The sequence below is a fragment of the Aspergillus tanneri genome (genome assembly GCF_003426965.1).
Source record: "Aspergillus tanneri strain NIH1004 chromosome Unknown AapTan_9_pilon_pilon_pilon, whole genome shotgun sequence".
In the NCBI taxonomy this organism is placed as follows: Eukaryota; Fungi; Ascomycota; class Eurotiomycetes; order Eurotiales; family Aspergillaceae; genus Aspergillus; species Aspergillus tanneri.
The window spans coordinates 391,521-411,907 of record NW_022984636.1 but is presented as its reverse complement, the minus strand read 5'-3'; the positions used below and the strand labels follow the sequence as shown (position 1 = coordinate 411,907).

At 46.1% G+C, this 20,387-nt stretch overlaps 3 protein-coding genes across 3 annotated transcripts; 1 reads left to right on the top strand and 2 right to left on the bottom strand.

Moving 5' to 3' along the window:
* Nucleotides 1–6,542: 6,542 nt before the first annotated feature.
* Nucleotides 6,543–6,844, top strand: ATNIH1004_011697 (uncharacterized protein; the record flags this gene model as incomplete). The annotated part of the gene is made up of 2 exons (XM_033576259.1): nt 6,543–6,561; nt 6,588–6,844. The coding sequence occupies 2 exons, from the start codon at nt 6,543–6,545 to the stop codon at nt 6,842–6,844; spliced, it is 276 nt and encodes a 91-aa protein (XP_033420923.1).
* Nucleotides 6,845–6,960: 116 nt separating this feature from the next.
* Nucleotides 6,961–7,449, bottom strand: ATNIH1004_011696 (uncharacterized protein; the record flags this gene model as incomplete). The annotated part of the gene is made up of 1 exon (XM_033576258.1): nt 6,961–7,449. The coding sequence occupies one exon, from the start codon at nt 7,447–7,449 to the stop codon at nt 6,961–6,963; it is 489 nt and encodes a 162-aa protein (XP_033420922.1).
* A 5,447-nt stretch (nt 7,450–12,896) lies between these two features.
* On the bottom strand, nt 12,897–13,659 carry ATNIH1004_011695 (uncharacterized protein; the record flags this gene model as incomplete). The annotated part of the gene is made up of 2 exons (XM_033576257.1): nt 12,897–13,058; nt 13,111–13,659. The coding sequence occupies 2 exons, from the start codon at nt 13,657–13,659 to the stop codon at nt 12,897–12,899; spliced, it is 711 nt and encodes a 236-aa protein (XP_033420921.1).
* Nucleotides 13,660–20,387: the final 6,728 nt, after the last annotated feature.

Here is a 20,387-nt window from a genome sequence, read left to right as displayed (position 1 = left end):
TTAGCAGCCTTTCTTTCTCTTGGGTTCTATTGGCCAGATACGGTATCTTGTTTTTCCAGGTACATTTACCTCTCTTTGTCTACTAGTCGAGGCCATCATGTTTAACAGTTCTAGGCTGACCGTTGGGAAGGGAAATTCCCATGGGAAATCGGGATGGGATTCCCGTCCCATAAAAACGGGACGATTTTCTAAGATTTTATGGGAATGGGAATGGGAAGGGAATGCCAAGAGATTCCCACTGGGATTCCCCCTTCTTTCTGGATGGGAATTGGGGTAAGAAATGGGATCACACTTACTAATGGGAAGGGAATGGGAATTTGGGAAATTCCCTTGGGATTAGATGGGAACTTCCCATACTAAATCACGTGATCAATAATTACTGTATATACTGTATAGTTACTACTAAAAACTGCTACTTTAAAAATATACTAAACCTAATTAGGAAATGGGACGGGAAATGGGAAGAGTATTTTTATAATTTAGGGATGGGAATCCCTTCCCATTTTCTTGAGACGGGATTCGGGACCACCCCCAGGATCCTTACGGGAATATGGGACGGGACCAGACCTCCCACGGGATCCCGAATCCTTCCCAACGGCCAGCCTAAACAGTTCTAGCCGATACTTATAAATTCGGCAACTTGGTTTGTTAATACATTCATCAATGCGTATACAGCGCTGGCAGGTTAATAGTCTGTGAAGCGATCTCGACACGATTACTATAATTCAGGGGAACGGGGGGAAGAAGAACACTATAACAGCTACACATACGTAGCCTACTAAGGACCGTATTTGATAGTATGTACATTGCTTTAATTATGTCGACCAAAGTGGGCCAATATTACCCATTATTCAGCATCCGCTCGGTCCGACTTTATTCCTTTGTTTTTCACCTTTTTTTATCCAGCTTTCCCAGATAGTTTCAGATAGACAAGAGACCTTAGAGACCTCATTCTTCAATGCAGATCCATATTAAGCCACATCATGCAGCTCAACGCCTTGCCTACCCACAATGACTGGCTACATATTATATGGAGCGATGAATGTACTGTTGAAAAAGGTATTGGAAGAGAGATTTTGGACTTTCGTCGTCCGAGCGATCAACTTAAATACCATGATGTTCGGACTCATTCATGTGGCAAGGGAGTTAAACAGATGTTTTGGGCTGCTTTTGGAGAGAATAGAAGTACAGGTCTGTGCCTTTGGATGGAGATCCTGATGCGCCTCGTGGAGGACTAAGTGGAAGAGTTATTGAAGATCTCTATCGAGCCTTTTGACCAGAGATTGTTCGCCCAGGAGACACTTTTATGCATGATAATGCCCCAGTCCATACTGCGCGGGTTGTTCAAGAAGTGTCTGAGGACTTAATATTAAGGTTATGAGTTGGCCACCATACTCGCCTGATCCAATTGAGAATCTATGGGCGATAATGAGGCAAGAAATCTATAAGGTTTGTCCGGAGCTTATAAATGCTGCAGATACAGAAGGGTCTTTGAAGCTTTAAGAAACACTGCAAAGGAAGCATGGCATGTTATTAGCAATACTATTTTAGCGAAACTATGTGAAACAATGCCTAATCGTGTGAAGGCAGTTGTTATTGAGGCGGAAGGTGATACGAAATACTGAAAGGCTTCATTTGGAGCTTTCGACTGGTAGAATTGATTATTTAGGTAGGCGGAATAAAAAGGCAGTTTTGGGGGGTTCAAACATTTTTGTCCCACTGATACAGCGAGAGCTGTCGTCGTTGGTTCCTTGTGGGGCCTCTTCTTGATACGATTGGCTTTGTACAGACCAGAGAAAGCTTCTGATGTTAGTAATAAAACAATGGTCTTGGAATAATTACGAAAGAGGATTAGCGTATTGTTGGCAGTCTCAACTTTCAACACCTTTTTCCTGCAACTAAGGTCGGACCCCTAACTCTGAGACACCACTCGCCCACTTTGAGACACCTTGTCCGCACCCCGAATTCAACATTTCAAGCCATATTTCACCAATTATATTATATCTAACTGGAGTTCAACTACGTGATCGTCTAGGGGCTGTTTTGACATTACATCTGATGTTTTTTCCAGTTTAATTTCCCCATGCTTGCCTTGATATCTCTGTCTCTACTCCACCTCCGCTAACGCCTTCCGAATGGCCTGTATATTAGAAAACTTTGTATTTGGATCTGTAGATACCCTTTTTCTAATTTTATGACTAGGTAGTCGGTCAATTTTTGCCTTCTACTTGTAAATAGTAGTATCTTGATGTGCTTTCTCTGTCTGTAGTTGATCAATTGCCTTGCCAGCTTTATGATGAAGATCTTTTGTGAGCTCTTGCTTTTGCCTGAGGAATTTGATATTATATACACATGTTGGTCGCTTCCCGGGGGGGTATAGAGATGATGTGAATAAATTTTAGGTTGCTTGGGACTTGGTGTTTTAAGATTTGGTTGATCTGGTTGTTGTATCCAGAGCTGGGAGCATTGCAAGCCTTAAAAGGATTCCAAGGGTGTACGTCCGGTGGCTTTCCAACCACTTTTTTAATAAAGTAGTTGTAAATGAATCCATTCGGTGGCATTGCACAAATCTTTGCTTCTTGATTGGGAGTGCATCATCCAGATGGGATAGATTTTCAATCTCCTTCTGATAATGAGCCTTTATTGAAGTAAGTCCCCAAATCCAAAAGTTGAAGGTGAGAAGAATGAGGTAATAAAATAAAATAAACATTGTTTCAAATGGCAATTCGAAAGAAGACCGACATTTTCATGATTCCTATGGCCATCTAGATGCAGTAAACGCCACACGCCACCTTCTGGCTCAGTTTCTGGTAAAAGGAGGCCTGTAACCATTCCAAAGCAGTACTATCTGAAGTACATCCATTTTTTGAAGTTGTAATAAGCCAATCTGGGATATTGTTGCTGAAAAACCATGATGCTTGGGGGTCTTTTTTTCCTGCCTTTCCAAGAACCCGGGAGTTTGTACACACCATAAAGTATACCATGCTTGTCCATATTCCATATATTCTCTGTGTTGGACGTTGTATTTGCTTTGGATTGTAGAAAAAAGATTATAGATGGCCTGGATTCGTCACCTGCCACACAGACGAGCTAGAGGGGGGCGGGCGTGTGTGTGTGTATGTGTAATCATTTACCCTGACCCCTCGCCGAAGCGATATGCAGGATGCAACAACTATATCCATCCATGTACGTACATGTAGAGTGTTCCACTTCCTGATAACGAACTTAGAGCCTCGTCAAAGCCTGCCGTGGCCTAATTGCCGCTCCCATTGTTAGGCTGCCCTCGTGGTGCGCGACTTCGATACCGTTGAGACGCCTCAGCAAAGTCCAGCATGGCCTTGACCGTCCTGGCCCGCGAGACAGTGACTGGTTTACCTTTCTTACCCTCTTTTAAGCCTCCCAGCAGACCCGACACACCGTTAAACACGTCTCCAACCCCAACAAATTCCCTTCGCAATTCCATCAATCTTGGACAGTCCACCAGCACGTGGACAACTGTTTCTTGCGCGCCGCACACGCACTGATCGTCGTCACAGAAGCCACGAGTCTTACCGTAGGTGGATAACCAATGGTGGCCCGTGCGTAACTGCATCAGTAGGTACGCCCAGTTCCTGGGCAGGCTTCCATATAGCCTTCTGATGTAGGTAGCGGTAGGGTACTATCAATCTTTCGCAGGCTATCACCTTTGGTGGATGACTTCCATTCCTGCTCCCACTGAGCAAAGATGCTGCCTCGGATAAACGCTGCCTCTCTTGTGAGCAGCGGGCGAAAGGGATGGGCTTTGCCTGGGCATGCGGCTTCCTTAGCCAGCTGATCCGCTGCGTCGTTTCATGGGTTTTCACAATGTTCTGGCTCCCATTGAAGGCAGAGCGCGATTTTCCACTTGCATCTTGTCGGCTGCCTGGAGAACTGCGTGGATGATTCGTTGTCCGGATTTGTTTCTCACGCTTCGAATTGCCTGCAGGGTTGACCTGCTGTCACATAGGATCGTCGCTGTTGTTCGTCCATTCTCCACAGTTCTTGAGCGTTGGTGGGCAATCTTGAACACCGTGCTGACAGCGTGAAAGATGCGTATCAGCTCAACTACGTGGACCGACCACCTGTCCATCGGTCCCACCTGGACCTGTCGGGATTCGACTACCTCTAGGTTATCGTCGAGCGCTACGACGGCTGCGCCTAAGTGGCCCTGTCGACCAGAGGCATCCGAGTAGACGACAACGTCGGACCTAGGTTGTATAGTGTCAGTCCGTTCTCCTGCTGTTTCTCGGCTTGACCCTATCTCAATCTCCGTGAAGGGTTCGGCTCGCCATGGTGGTAGCGGTCGTGGTCGATCGTCTCCAGTTCGTTCAATCTTCCCAGGTTCATGGTACTTTAACGCTTCCGCCAGTGGGAACCGAGCGTACGACCCGACGTTGTTCCTACGTTTCTGGGCTCGTGATAGTGTACTCCAAATGGGGTGATCGCGAGGTAGACTGTGGAGTCTGGCGATACTGTTCTGGGCTCGGTGGCGGAGACGGAGGCGTGTGGGAAGGACGTGTGCTTCTACTCCAAGGTTATGGTGGCCACTGTCCTAAACGCCGACAAAATGCGAATCAGCGAGGTCCTTTGCACTGTGCTCAAGTGCCAAAGATGAATTTTGTCCCGTAGTGGGTCATGCCAGACTATCAATGCATAGTCCACCACCGGCGTGACACATGCCTGGTAGAGCTGTCGCATCTGTTCTGGACGTAGATGCCGTAGTCCACCTAGGGCGACGGCTACCTTGGTTGCGCGTTTGAGGGCCTGCTGGATGTGTTCCTTCCACCGTAGCCCCTGGTCGAAGACCACGCCCAGTAGCTTACCTGTAGGCGACTGCTTGACCGTCTTCCCGTTCATGACCACTTGACGTTGGAGCTGCTCGCCCCTTTTCCTGGTGAGATGGATGAGCTTGGTTTTTTGGGCTGCAAAGCAAGATCCCCCCGCCGTGCCCATGTTTCGATGCGGGGGATATTCTCGGACTGTATTTTGGCTAGATTCTCCTCGGCTGAGCAGCCTTCTCGCCAGCGGAAATGTCGTCAATGAAGGCTGATGCGCCGCCGAGGAAGGTGACGGGTTGGTCGACTAGGTCGGAGTTGAAGAATGCAAATAGAATGGGAGAGAGCGGTGATCCTTGTGCTAGTCCTGTATTCGCTAGCGGCGTTGTCTCTGTGCGAAAGTCATCAAACCCTAGACTCGTGTGGCGGTTGCTCATAAAGCTCGCGATTCACTTTCTTGCTACCCGGGGGATCCTTATAGCTCGCAGCGAGGCATCCAGGCTTATTTTGTTGACCCCGTTAAGGCTCCTTTCAAGTCAAATGAAATGAGGGTAACCACTTTATATTTATACCAAGCTCGATCGATCGCATGAGAGCACCATCAGAGCCTGTTCGGTGGTTCTTCCCGGCCGCCCACCGAACTGGGTGTTCGGAGCAGATTGTGCTCTTCTGCCGGATACGACAAGTCGTCTAGCCACAACTGCCTCGTGAAGCTTCCCTAGGCTCCGGGGACCGAGTAGTCCGGCTTCCCCGGGTTTCCGTAACACCACAATCTTCGCCCTCCGCCATTGTCTCGGATGATACCCTACAGATGCAATAAAAATCCCGGAAATAAAATTTATCAAATGCCTCTATAGCGGCTTCCACACGAGCATCGGGAGGTTATCCTCGCCCGGCGCGGTGGAACCCTTTGCGGCATTGAGCGATCGTTGAATCTCTAGCTTGGTGATAGGTTGCCATGGAAGTTCTAGAGGTGTCGAGGTTGGCAGACTGTTGTCGGATGTTCATTTCGGGGAAGAAAGCATTCAGGAACCACTTCCTCGCCGATCTTGTTCCAATCCGCTCGTGCTGAGTTTGGAGATTCCACTCCGAGTACGTGGCGCGGTGGTCCGATGCGTAGTTTTCGTGGTAGAGATGGCACTTGATGAGCAAGTCTGCTCGGCTCGTTACAGTCTGATCAATAGTGGAGTTTCTCCCAGGGTCGCTTGGAGACCAAAATGTCGCTGTTCCCTATGTAGGCCATTGGCTTGGAAGGTGATTAATTCACTTGCATCTTCGACAAGCTGCAGTTGGATGTGGTTGCCACCCCAGGTTGGATAGTGGCGGTTGAAATCTCCCGAAAGGACTACACTCGTGGACCGTCGATCGTCCCGCAGGGCGGCTGTGATCGTGTTCTGGATTGCTGTCAGCGCCGGTTCTGCCGACGCCTCGTCAGGCGTGTGCAATACATGGAATGTAAACAGAGAAGAGAAGGATTTGAGAGTCCGCTGTCGAGATCTTGATGGCGGTAATGTCTGGGTGATCGCACAGAATCTGCCGGTGTGAAGAAGTCGAGACTCCCCGATTAACATAGATCAGACTACGAAACCGCACTGTGTCCGCCTTAATAGCCGGTCGATATAGCCGTCAGGCACTATGGTTGACGTATGTTCGATAGGTGGTGATAGATAGTTCCTAGATTAGGACCACATCTAAATTCCAGCTTTATGATCATTGATGAGCGCCTCCATCCGTGGTCCCGATTTCATAATGTTCGACTGTAGTACCCGTAGGTTCGTCTCTAACAATGGGAAGGGTTGGACGGTCGCGGGGTTCAAGCACGGACGATCGCCGGTGGGGTGTTCACCACTACAGTCCAGGCATCGGGTTCTTACGCCCGGGGGACATCGCTGCCGCTCATGTTGGCCTGCACAATGTCCGCACCGCGGTGTTTCCTTGCACGGCCACGCCAGGTGTCCAAACCGTTGACACCGGAAGCACCTCTTTTTCTTGATCTCACGGCATTCCACGCTGCCGAAGTATCTCTGGCCGATAAGAAGGCCGTTGTTTAGGATGTATTCGGCCCCTTCCGCAGAATCGAACCAGATACCAAGCGATGCAAACTTTCCTAACATCCTGTCCTTCTTCTAGAGCCACGCCACCTCTTCCATCCGGAAACCCTTTCCAACTAGGTCATTTTCTTCCGTGATTTTCTCAATAGCTTGGGCGGTTGCGTTTTCCAAATCAAAGTCCACTGCCAGGGTGCGGTGTACGACCATGTCGAACCGTGGCTTTTATCGTGTCGTTCCCAAGTCCGTTCAACGACTGCGGCCCATGATCTGGTCGGGGTGGCCGGTGGTACGGCGTCGATTTGTGCCCGCAGAGCTGAGATTTCTTCGTGGAGCTTCTTATTCTGTTCTTGAAGAACATTCTGGTCATGTTTTGACCTCCTGTATCTCCGCATTGGTAGATTCGATGAGCACACACACCTCCATGGTGGTAACCCGGCCCGTGCCTTCCGAGGGCGTAAAACACTAGCCACTTCGCGTTCTTTGTTTGGGATGAGAGGTGTGATACCCGTCAGCCTGGGTTGAAAGTCCTCGGCCGTGAAGCTATTTGCGGTTTCTTGGGTGTTTGTGGGAAGGGGCTCGGGTAGCCCCGCGGGTGGGTCCGCCATCAAGGCTAGCCCCCGTTCGGTACACAACTCAGTTTTATCGCGATAATATCAACTACAACGTCCACGTTTGAGATCTCTTTGGTACAGAGAGGTCCCTGAGATACAGGGATTTTCCGCTTCTACCTGCCACAGAGGTATGTTGTTAACCGGCCATTAAGATACACGCCTCTGTATTGCATATAAATAGCACTTTTTATGACTTAACAACCAACAACAACACAGGGTTATAATCAAAATAGAAATATTCCTTGATATAGTTATGAATATTTCAAAATACTTACATATTCAATTTAATTAGAATTTTTAAGATTTTTTTTGACTTATAATACAAGATTATTTACAAGATTATTTTAAATTCCACTGTATTTAAATGTATTTTTTGAAATATAATGAACTGGAAATCCTACAAGGATCTAGGCTTACTAACTTACTATTTATGTATGTGCTAAAAGTAATCGGACACCGAAATCGCAAGGACACCGAGTTAGCAGCCGGTCACCGCCCCTATCCACTGAATCACAACATCTCAACATTTGAAGCCATTTTTTATTGATATCAACAAAATGAGTGCTATTTCAAAGAATGAAAGAATAAAAATGGCTGTGGGGGCTTGGAATAATGGTCAATTCTCGTCGAAATTGCCTGTGCCAAGGCATTTGACGTAAATCGACATACTTTCCATAATCGACTGCAAGGAATAACTCCCCGTGAGGAAGTTACTGCAAATGGACGAAAATTATCCAGTCTTGAAGAAAAAACAATAAAAAATGGTTTCTTGATATGGCTGAGCGTGGTCTGCCACTGGTGATCTCCCAAATTCGATATCTTGCTGGTCTTTTAATATCTGCACGTCAAAAGTGTTCGTCCTTATCTCAGACATCTATCTCAGAACTGGTCGGTAATAAATGGTTTAATCGATTTATTTCACGCCACAATTATATTAAGTCAAGATATAATCGTCGATATGACTACCAGCAGGCGAAGTGTGAAGATCCACAGGTTACTCAGGGCTGGTTTCAATTAGTTCAAAATACTATACAAAAATATGGTATTTTAGAACAAGATATCTACAACATGGATGAAACTGGCTTTCAAATGGGAATTACGTCAACTGCTAAAGTTGTCTGTGGCGCAGAAACACGCTAAATCAATCCACAGGTAATAGAGAATGGGTTACATCAATTGTACTGTAACTGTTGGAGGAAGTGGTTGGGTTTTGCCCCCTCAGATTATTTTTGCTGGAAAAAAACATCAATCTCAGTGGTATTCTGTTCTACCTAAAGATTATCGATTATGTCTTAGCGAGAATGGCTGGACTAATAGTAATCTGGGACTAGAATGGTTACAAGAACTCTTCGACAAGCATACAAGGTCCCGCACTGTTGGTCAATACCGATTGCTTATTTTAGATGGCCACGGGAGCGATGCAACTGCTGAATTTGATCGATACTGCATGAAAAATTTAATTATTCCACTTTATATGCCACCTCATTCATCTCACCTTCTTCAACCGCTTGATGTTAACTGTTTTGCGCCTTTAAATCGCTTTTATGGTCAAAAAGTGCAAGAAATGATGAATAGTGGTATAAAAACTATTGATAAGGTAGATTTTCTACATATCTATCTTTATCAGTTCACTTAAAAGCAATGTCATCAACAAACAAATACTAGCCTTATTCCGCTTAATTCTTCAACTGTGATATCAAAGTTAAAAATCAAGTTGAAAACACCAACTCCACCATCTTCTTCAGGCAGTAACCAGTCATTTTACTTGGGGAAAACACCTTATAATCTCCATCAGTTAAATCGACAAAAAGAACAACTTCTTGAGATTCAAAACCAAGGTTTTTTCCCATCGATTGCTGATAATTTGCTCGAAAAAGCTATAAAAGGCAATGGGATTTCTATGCAGCAAATGGCTTTATTAAAGGATGCACTTGATCAACGTCAGGCAGCTGATAATTACCAGGAAAATAAAAAAGAAGTGCGCAGACAGTTTATTCAGGATGGAGGCAGTCTAACTGCTAATATAGCATATCAAATAATCAGCGAGAAGGAGGCAGAGATTTAGGCCGAGGCTCAGGCACCCAGGCAGCGAAGGCCCCCACATGCAGTAATTGCAATATCCAGGGCCATAATCGATTAAAATGTCCTACTAGATAGTTCTACACTCATTTTTTAACATTACGTTTCATTTGTCTGGAGATAAGTAATTTCAAATAGTATCTAAATTAGGGGGGGAACGCCGAGCGGATGAGCGGCTGCTAACTCGGTGTCCTTGCGATTTCGGTGTCCGATTACGTTATTGAACTATTATATATAATAGATTTTAGGCCCTCTTGACTTGTTGTTAAAATATTAGGCTTATAAAAAGTGCTATTTTATATGCAATACAGAGGCGTGCAGCTTGGTGGCCGCACACGTTAACTAATTGTCGACAAGGAAAAACGAAAACGAAAAGAATAAACCAAAATAAAACTCTAGTTATACGTACCTATTAGTTCTAATATGCTGCGCAAGTCCAGTTCTCTTGATAAACTAATATGCCACCCGTTTACCGTGGCGAATTTTCCATCGACCTGCGACCTCGATGATTCTTTGGCTTAGTTGCCTACCCACGGAGTCCACGCAACTTGCAAGCCGAATCACTTCATCCTTCATTCCGTACAAGTTGAGGCTTTATTAGCTATAATATACCGGAATTTATCATTAAGCTAAGGGCGACAAACACTCATGCTATGGGGAGCATGGGCAGATTAGCCCTATACAATACATACCACGCTGGGGAGACTGTTTTCGAATCCTCCAGTACTGTATTAAACTGTATACAGCACCATAATTAGCTATTTCCCCGAATTGCATTTATCATACTCGCTCTTGTCCGGATCTGGGGGATGCTATCCCTCACATGTGAAAGGCACGAGATCCCACAGAAGGTTAGGATATTTGACTTTGTGAAGATGAAAAAAGCGATGGTCGTTCACAGACTTGGAGATAATTCGCAATGGGCCGATAGACGTCATGGTTACGGTTGGATCAGGATCCCAGTGTAGCCATAAAGAGGCCAGAACTCACAAATCATAAGGCAACCTCAACCCTCTTCTAGTGAATAAGAATATGAGTAATCTGGCACGGAGGCCTTGACAGGAAAACTACTTGATATAGTTTTATCAGTCCAATGGAGGTAATGTGATTCTTCTGCTACCCAGCTGGCTACAGTGTGGTTTGCGGACTCAACGTTTTTCTTTTTGTTTTTCTTTCTCTTTCTCTTTTTCTTTGTTCTTTCTATTCTTGCAAGCAACCCCACCCACTAGCCAGGGTGTTGAGGTGGATATGGATGGGGAGCAAAGAAAATGTTGTTGGGTGGCGGATCCATTATTTCATCCCCGGAAATTGTCCGCTGTGCTTAGCAACCACGTACTCCATATAGTGGGGCTTTTGATTGGTATGAGGCGGCTAGCGGACGGTACATAATGCTCCCGACTGTTCTCTCAGTAAGATAATCTGCCTTGATGCTACCATAGTCCCGGCAGTCTGGGTCAGGGGCGTACTAATACCCAACTAAGTAGGTGAGCTGCGCCCTGGTTCCACTCTATTTCCTTCTGGGGAAAGTTAAACTAATAGCGCGGCCGATGTGAACCAGCAGATAGCCCGTCTGGTTCCCTAAAAAGGAAGAAGAAGCGGAAAATGCAAAATATTCTTTGCTATAAAATTCTCATTACTAGGTTGACTACGTCAGGGTATGGCAAATTAAACAGCTGCGATGGTGAGCGCCGAGAACTCCGTCGGACACGGAGTACATAAGCATTACCATCTCCATAAATCTAGGCAATAAGCTGAAAGTAACCTTTTGATAGATAGATGGAAGGCCAACAACTACCTGCTTACACAAAAACTGTTTACCAGTCGTTTCCCTCGTAGTTTAGAGGTTGCTAAACACCGCTCTAATGACCTTAACCAGTATGTCCTCAGCCTGGATAACTATCTAGGAGGCAGGGTGAAAGAGATTGTATCGGAGACACGTGTAGAGATGAGTCTGGGTGTAGAGGTCATACCCATGCAAAATTCCTGATATTCTCGTATAATATGGTAAGCGTCGGTTATTCTTTGGGCAAATTAATTATATCTAAGCCCCACCAACGTGAGTCAGGTAGTTGCGGAGAATTGGTATTGAACCTAGGCTATGACTAATCCAGTATGTAGAGCATCTTAGCATCAGGAGAACGGCTAAGTGGCATATATGGTTTTCATGTATAGACAGCACGTATCTTGCGAGATCATGGTTAAGGAATGCAGTGTATCAGCAAGCTTGTCATGCGTACAGGAGAAAATAGAAAACATTCTCATAGCGGTCGTAGACCCTGAACGGGTGCCCCCAGAACCCAATGCACTAGGCCTGTTTATTGTCCACTATATTATTAGAGAAAGGAGTCGGCGGAGGCGACTAAACTTTGGCTTCGAATTTTCATTGGCAATATGATGAGGGAACTACTGATCGGTATCATCGACCCGTCTTCCCCCCGTCCGGGAGAAAGACGCCAGCACCAAACTAATTTAGATGACTACGACTTGCAAAGCCACAGCACTGACGGAAGTCCTGCCACTCTTGCTGCTCATTGTTACATCAGTCTGTTGAACGGAATAAGCTCAATTTGGGAAAGGTAACGTAACTCTAAAGGGCTAGACTAGTCTCGGCACAAAGAGATCCTCGGCGGCGAGCGATAGGTGGTGTTGCAAACATATTCCTAATTCTCTCGTGTTTTCACACATGTGTTATGTGAGCAGCTGAGCTGTGTGGTGCAAGGTATATGTCACGCTGATTTCCAATATTTCGTGGATCGCAATCCACAATGTCCAACATTCTCAGATATATTTGTACTGGATGCAGATACAGATTGATTTAACGAAAAGTAAGCCCCTTCATAGTTTGGAATCTTTTTTTTTTTTTTTATTTCATCTCTGGCCGGGAATTCGCATTTAAGTCTAATGGACTAGTTCTCTAAACGTACTTATGTAGAGGGGCTTAGTGTGAATCGGTCATTTTCGCTACATGTCGGACGCCGTGGCTATGGAGCACCGTCAGCTGGTACGGCCATGGCCATCGACCGCGGAACCAATCCCCCTGCTCAAGACCTCTGGTATTCCTGCCAATTATGCGAAATCTCCGACCGCGCCTTTCGCGAACCCGCAATCTGGTAATAAGTATGCAGCGCAGACAAACTTCGCTTAAAGAGCGTTATAACCTTAAGTACTGTACATGTATGCTGACCTCTAAAATATTTAGATATCCACCCACATCAGACGTAAATCAGAAATAAAGCAAGCATCTTCCTGTGAGGGGGCGAGACATTGGAAAAACACTACCGCAACAGCTCAGAGGGTATTGACTGATGAAAGCCGAGGTACCAAAAGAAAGAGTATGCTCAAAGATCTACATAGCTATTCCATCACTGGTGTTGAGAGTAGGTGTATCCCCCCAGGCCAACATCGTAGTATGGGCCCCCAGCCCCGTTGTAAGTGCGTTGTGATCTATTAAGGAACATTTCACTGATCATTGCCCTATATGTAGGAGACTGTAGGCGTTCCTCTATATCTCTTCCTACCCAACGCTGTTGTATGTCATTGAGCCTTTGCCGGTTAATAAGCAGGAACCGCACTTACAATGACGATCAAGTCGACCATAGAGTTGGTATAAAACCCGAGCTGATACGAAACAGGTTCTGCTTCGGACACTAGATTCGTCATGTGTGGGAGATATGGTGCTGTTGGCGGAACTTCCCCGGGTATGTTTGGCTGGCCGACGAATGGTGGCTGCGGTTGTTCGTCCGACAAATATTGCTGAGTATAGGGATAGAAATGGTTGTAGGGGTAGGGGTAGTACATGTAAGGTTGGTACGAATGATTGTTCAAGGGTATTGGACGGAGAGGATCAGAACCAGCAGATCCTGCGAGACCCGATACATGGACTCCCCCGTCCTGGGTTCTGGCATCCTCTGGGACAGAATCGCGGTCCACAACCGGTCTCTGGTCGTTGTGCCCACTCGCTGGGGGGGACGATGCTTCCTCGGGCTCTCCAGGGCAGTCAGGGCTCTCGGGGGCTCGTTGTGTTGTGGGCTTATCCACTGCAGCCGAAACCTCTGCTTGTCCCTGGCCGGTTACTGCTGTCACTGCCCTCGGGTTGACGTACGCGTTATCCATTGGCAATGGCATTGAGAAGAGAGCTTCGCAGAAACAACTGGATCGACCATAATACCTTCATAGCGCTGAGCTATATATGCCTTTACCCCTCACCCCATCGGCCGGTTCTTGTTAAAAAGAGCACCTATTGACAGGGATTACAGGTACCGACTAGTACATAAATATATTTAGAAGAGGTTGGCGACGATGTTCCTGTTTTATGAAAGGGCCTTATATCTTCGACAGGGGGTTGACTCCATATAGAACCAGACTAACGTCTAGATAGCTTCGGAACTGGTAGATTGGGATAGGCTAGAATGGTCCAACGATGCACGGTTCGTATTAGGGATATTATAGCAGCCAAGGTGGAGGTATCTAGTGCTGCACCCACAGGGGAAAGGCCACTGGCACAAGGGGATGTAGCTCTTATCTAACTTCTGCGCCCTGCATTGAGACAAATAGAGCACTGATGGGCGGATATAGCGTCTCTTTTTCATGGAACTCGTTTAGTTCAGCTTACGTGGATAACAATGTTAGGGGAGCCCATCGAATCCCTAGCCAGCATTGCTGGGGCCTGCTCAAACGATCAACGTAGCAAGTGAAGGCCTGTAAAATGGTAATACATACCTAATCATTCTTGACTCTTCGGGGCAAGCGGAAGGAAACAGCCTAGTGAATTTGACGGGAGATTTAAGTTCAGACCGCCAAGGCTAAGGCGATAGCGTAGGCTATAGAAAAAGGCCGATTGATTTGCCAGTTAAGGCAACCTTTTTGGTAGATTTTGCTTCGTATGTGAATAGAAATGATCATGGTCATATATCAAAGTCGCGAAGCAGTCGACAGGATGCAGTGTAGAGTATAGTATAGCGCATGTTTCGCTCCTCATATCGGGATTAAATGACTTCCTTGGTTTAATAGCTAGTTATTATCTGTGATATATAATATAGACTAGCCGAAGCAGGAGCATCCGGCCACAGGAATATCTGCCAGAGATAATCGGCCCGGGCATATTCCATATACCCATCTTACGTGACAGATTTTCAATCAGGTGATTAATATCATATGCAGGTAGACCCCCCAATTCGCGAATAACAAGCGTTAGGACCCTGTGACCCACCTCGCAGTCGATCATCTCTTGCGCGGAGGCACTCATCATGAGTGTGTCCCACAGTGGCAAATCTGAAAGCTAGGCTTCAATTCTAGGCACGCCTCCAACCCCCTGGCTAAGGCGAACTCTCATGTACGGCGTATGTTCGAAAACTAGTGTTAGATAGCTCTAGCTAGAAGCATAAGATCCACTGCAGCCTTGGTCGATCGGAAGAAGTGGGCCTCCTTTTATGTAAATATTGTTAGGTCTCGCTTTTGATTTTCAAAAAATGCATTTCAAATCAGATTTTCATCCTAAATACTTCCAATTCGGAGATCTCCGGACTACCGGATGAGACCAAAAGTGTGAGAATTTTAAGCCGCGGCTATTTGAGCTCCCACTCATGTGCCGCTGTGATCATGTCAGCAGACATACATTTTACGTATCGGAGTTTACTATGGAGTACCGCGGAACAATTTGGCTAAGGGCAGACCTGAGTCGGAAACACTCATACGTACGCTGTAGGAATCAATGGAACCGCTGTCGGATACCTGGAGGCTTAGGGTGGTAGCGGAATGGCTCGATTCATGCCTCTAGAATTGCTCTCTAGAGGTTGCAATATCACGATGAATGTCGGAGCAAGGTTTCTCATGCGCTCCGTGCCTAGCTATCATTCCCCCTGATTCCGTGTGCTGACACGTAACTGAACCATGGTTCAGGCCGGGCCTTATTATAACCTGACAAGTTTCCCCTTCAAATTGTACTTTGTACAGCTCTACCAAAACCAAGCCCCCATTTTAGGACTTGCGAAGAGTTCGTGCCTGTATATTGGTGGGGCCATTTCATGGGGCCATTCAATTCTTAGTCACTTCTTCTCCAGCTTTGTCAAAATTCGTAAGTTGATGTGGAGCGCCTAGCATACCAGGCTTACTGTTTTGGTGTGGTTCGACATTGGAATTGTGGTCCGACTAATGACTAATCACTGGAATCTTGACAGCGTCTGCAAGGCATATTTCGAACCAAGGTCACCCTTAGTTAGTATCGCTTAATTTTAGTTACTGCTATGGCATATAATAGGCATATGCAACGTGCCAGCTCAGTATATTCAGTTGGTAATAATATGCCACCCCACCTGCACCAGCATCCAAAAGACATCCGCGTGAGGAGTCCGCGGAGATGAGAATAGGGCATATACTGAGCATATGGAAAGCCTAAACCAGAGAGTAAAAAAGCTTGAGCAGGAGAAAGAAGAAAGGGAGATAATTGAAAAGATTAAGGCACTTGAGCATGAGCTTACCCAGCAAAGGGAAGAGAAATATACTTTACGCTACATATGCCTATAATCTGCTACTTAGTACCTAATTTAAAGTCCAATTAATCCATTCTTCGTAGGAAAACTCTTCAACCATATTGACAGTCTATTATTAGCATGTAGTCTACGTAAACATTATCCAATCGTGGTTGGACTCTACAGCGGGTAACCTGCCCTTGCCCCTGCGACGACCCCTGGTGGCCAGAGTATTGTTATCATATGCCGAGCTAATACTAACATAGAACAATTACCTCTTTCAGGCTCAGGCTCAGGAGTGCCACTAGGGCCGCGCTGTAAGGTTAGTATGGATGGATGGATGGATGGATGGATGGATTTCATTTACCCTGACCTCTCGCCAAAGCGATATGCAGGCTACCTCAACTATATATATCCCTGAATGTATATGTAGAGTGCACTATTTCCTGAAAATGAACTTAGAGCCTCGTCAAGACCTGTCGTGGCCTAATTGCCGCTCCCGTTGTTAGGCTGCCCTCGTGGCGCGCGACTTCGGAACCGCTGTGACGTCTCTGCGAAGTCTAAGACGGCCTTGACCGTCCGGGCACGCGAGACGGTATCTGGTTTACCTTTCTTACCTTCTTTTGAGCCTCCCAGTAGACTCGACATGCAATCAAACGTGCCCCCAACGTCTCTTCTTAACTCCCTTCGCATTCCTTAATTTAGGGCAGTCTACCAGCACATGGGTGACCGTTTCTTGCGCGCCGCATGCGCACTGATCGTTGTCACGAAATCGATGAGCCTTGGCGTAGGTGGACAACCAACTGTGGCCCGTGCGTAGCTGCGTTAGCAGGTAAGTGCGGTTCCTTGGTAGGTTCCCATATAGTCTTCTAGTGTAGGTGGCTGGTAGTGTGTTGTCAATTCTTCGTAGATGACTACCCTTAGTGGCAAATGTCCATTCTTGCTACCACTGAGCGAGGATCTTGCTTCGGATAAACGCCTTCTTCCTTGTGAGAAGGGGTGCGTTTTGCCTGGGTGTGCAGCGTTTTTGGCTAGCTGATCTGCTGCATCGTTCCCCATATTATCACAGTGCCCCGCTAGCCATTGCAGACGAAGCACAATACCCCGGGCTTGAACCTCTGCCGCTGCATAGAGGATCGCGTGGATAATTCGTTGGCCTGATTTGTTTCCTGCGTTTTGGATTTCTTGTAAGGCGGATTTGCTGCCACAGAGAATCGTCGCTGTTGTTGTTCCACCGCCTGTCTTAGGGCGGCTAACCATGCACACACCACCACCCTTCCAGGTGTTGGTGCTCCTGGTCTCAACAGCCCTCCGGGTCTCAACGGTCTTATTTTACGGCGGACGGATATGGCCAAAATGATCAAAACTAAATTTCTGTTCGGTATTCGGCTAATACCGAATAGGGGACTATTCTTGAAAAGGTGCTTAAAATGATTGTTTTAGATGGTTTCTTGATTATATTGATCAACATATGATCATTCTTGTGATTATTATTATGGATTATTAGGTGGCTTCTTCTGCTAGGTGTAGGGGAGTTTGTTTTACCCCTCTTTTATGACCTTGTTTACGTCACTATTACCACCAACTTATTTGACACGAAGAGATCCCAGATCACCTGATTTCCAGCCTTAGCCCTGTTCAATCACGTGATCACACATCCTACACCTCCCTCCCAGCAACACCTCTACGGATAGCTCCTCAAGTTAGTTGTTTCGAATATGAGTCGCCCTATGTTCTGAATAGATCTTGTTTCATTCAATTTAGGTTTAGGACCGTGACACAGCCCATCACGTACGGAGCACTGACTGGCTCTGTCAGGCCATTTACAGTTGGCGCATGCTCCACCGAAGGCGCCTGGTACATGGCGACATTCAGGAAATGGGTATCCACCCTGTAAGGTGCGGCAACGCGTACAAGGCTCAGCCAATATCATTCCACGTGACTGAATAAGCAGGGCATTGATGTAGGAAGGCCGGTGTTGCTTTATTTGCCGTGCTATTATACTGCCGCGTATAAAAGCCACGGGTGCACCATTATATGCCAGCAACTGCCTTCCTTCACTAGTATGTACGAACGGTGCCAGCATCTGTCCTCCCACAGGGAGGATGGGATTCTGGCCAGGGGTGTAGCTGCCAGAAGCTGGGCAAAATGCCCATCCAGCTGCTCCTCCACAGGAGCTGGAGATGGATCTAGATCGATTACAGGAGGGAGAGAAGCGTGGAGACGGCGGAGACGGTTCAGATTGCTTGTGCGCAGAGAAAATGTTAGCATGTCCTCCATAAAGCTATGCAAACTTGACTGATCCTCCTGTACGCCATGGTGGTAGTGGTGGTGGTGGTTGAAGATGAAGAGGGAGAAAAAACAAGAGGAGGCAAAAACTGTTCACCAGTGAATAAATAAAAATATAGTATACGACTAAGCAACCTCTTCTACTTTACTTTATATATATAAAGACTAACCAATGAATAAATTAACTGGCTAACTAATCAAATCTCCAAATTAAAGACTGTACGGCAAAGGACCGTGCTCCCTTATACGATCCTTGTCCTCCTCATCTAAGTCACCATTATTCCTCCGCGTACGAATACCAGGACGCTCAGGTTGGGATGTTGCTGATCGCTTTTGCTGGGACAAAGACTGCTTGGAAGGTTGTACAGAGGAACGTCCAGTGGAAGAAGGTTGCAGAGAGGAATGCCGCGTGGAAGAAGACTCTAAGTCTGCTTGTACAGCAGGCAAAGGAGAAAATAAAGAAGGAGATGGTGACATCGCTGGTACAAAGAGATCTAGGTCATCTTCAAAAGGGTCCTCCAATTCCATTTCCACTGGTTCCGTTTTCACTATAGGCCTTGGCTCATCTTGCAAGTTAGGCTGCGTACGAAGAATCACAACATACACAGTATACTCTTGCTTAGAGTCTGGAACCAACCTGCAGTAATTGCCCAATGTCTGGCCCAATCTGCACTTTTGTCAAGTAGATTGCATGCTTATTTTGAAGCCCGGTGGCTAGGTGTAAGTCATCATTGGGATCGTAAAAATATCGGGAAGAAGAATGCATCCCAGGAAGTAAATCCTCTTTAATAAACTCCTGGATGTATCTTATCCATCGATTGGGCAGCCTAGCTTTAATTGTTCTTTAAAAGTTTCTTTCTAAGCCTAAACTTTAAGATAACTTACGTAGATGCTGCCGGCTCGTACGCTGTCTTGGTTCAGGAGGATTCTCAATCACTCCAGATAAAAGCTAACAGTGGCTTTAAAATCCTTTGGCTCCAGATGTTTTCGTGTCTGTACAATTGCAAGTTGTCGGGGATCCTTATCTCCTTGTATACGGCCATAGGATTTAAATCTTGGAGCAGCTTGGGCTGTGGAGAAAGATAGAGCAGAAGAGGTAAAAGGGGGAGAATCAGTAAGATCAATAGGCTTAACTGCACCACGAGTCCTGCAATACTCTCCAGTATGAGGCTGTGGTGCCTTTGAACAAAAGGGAGTTCAGGCTACTGCCATTGTACACTTCGTACGGAGGAATTGAAGAAAAGAATAAAGAAGAAGATAGAATTCTTAAGGAGAGAAGAATGTTCAATATCAGTATGTAGTAACCGTGGGAACAAATAATTGTAAACTGGACTAAAGCGACAGTATACTACCGGACGCCACCTTTAGGATGATGGCTCCTAATTAAAGCTCCTATAGGTGGATAGCCGAAGATGTGGTTGGTAATAAGACTGCATATGTAGATGCACTCTCTCCCGAAATAACAAATAAATCGTACAAAAAGGAGTCATACTCTCAGCTGGAGGAATTGGTGGTGGCTTTTCAGGGTCAAACCCCATCCCCAACATACGACACCACTGGAGAGTCTCAGAGGGAAGATATTCGTCAAGATCTAGCCATCTATTAGTATAGTTAATAAATAGTAGTATAAGAAATACGGCATACCAAACTCCTCAACATCTTGTTTTAGCTGCTTAAATGTCTCTGTACAAGGGCCTATTCCATACTTTTCTACACCATCAGGAGGATGGTAGTAATTCATATATGGCTTCCCATATACAACCCAATGCCGTGCAGGCTGTTTCCAAATTCTATGGATATTCCAGTTATGTCTAAAAGTCAAGACCTCCTGCCGAATCTTAGGCATGTAAACTGTGTACAAGGCAATAGAATCTGGTACAGATTCCTTGGAAAAGACAGCCTCATCTAAAAGCTGTTTGAAGAACTCCTACTTTAATTACTCTCTGTACGCAGACAAAATAAAGGTCAACTTACCCGCCATTTAAAGGGTTGTGCCTTGGTAAGCTGTCCCTACCGTGATTCAATTCGCTGATTCTCAGTACTCCGCCCATAAATATAGCAGTCCTCTAGAGGTAGATCAGGCTCGTATACCTGGCG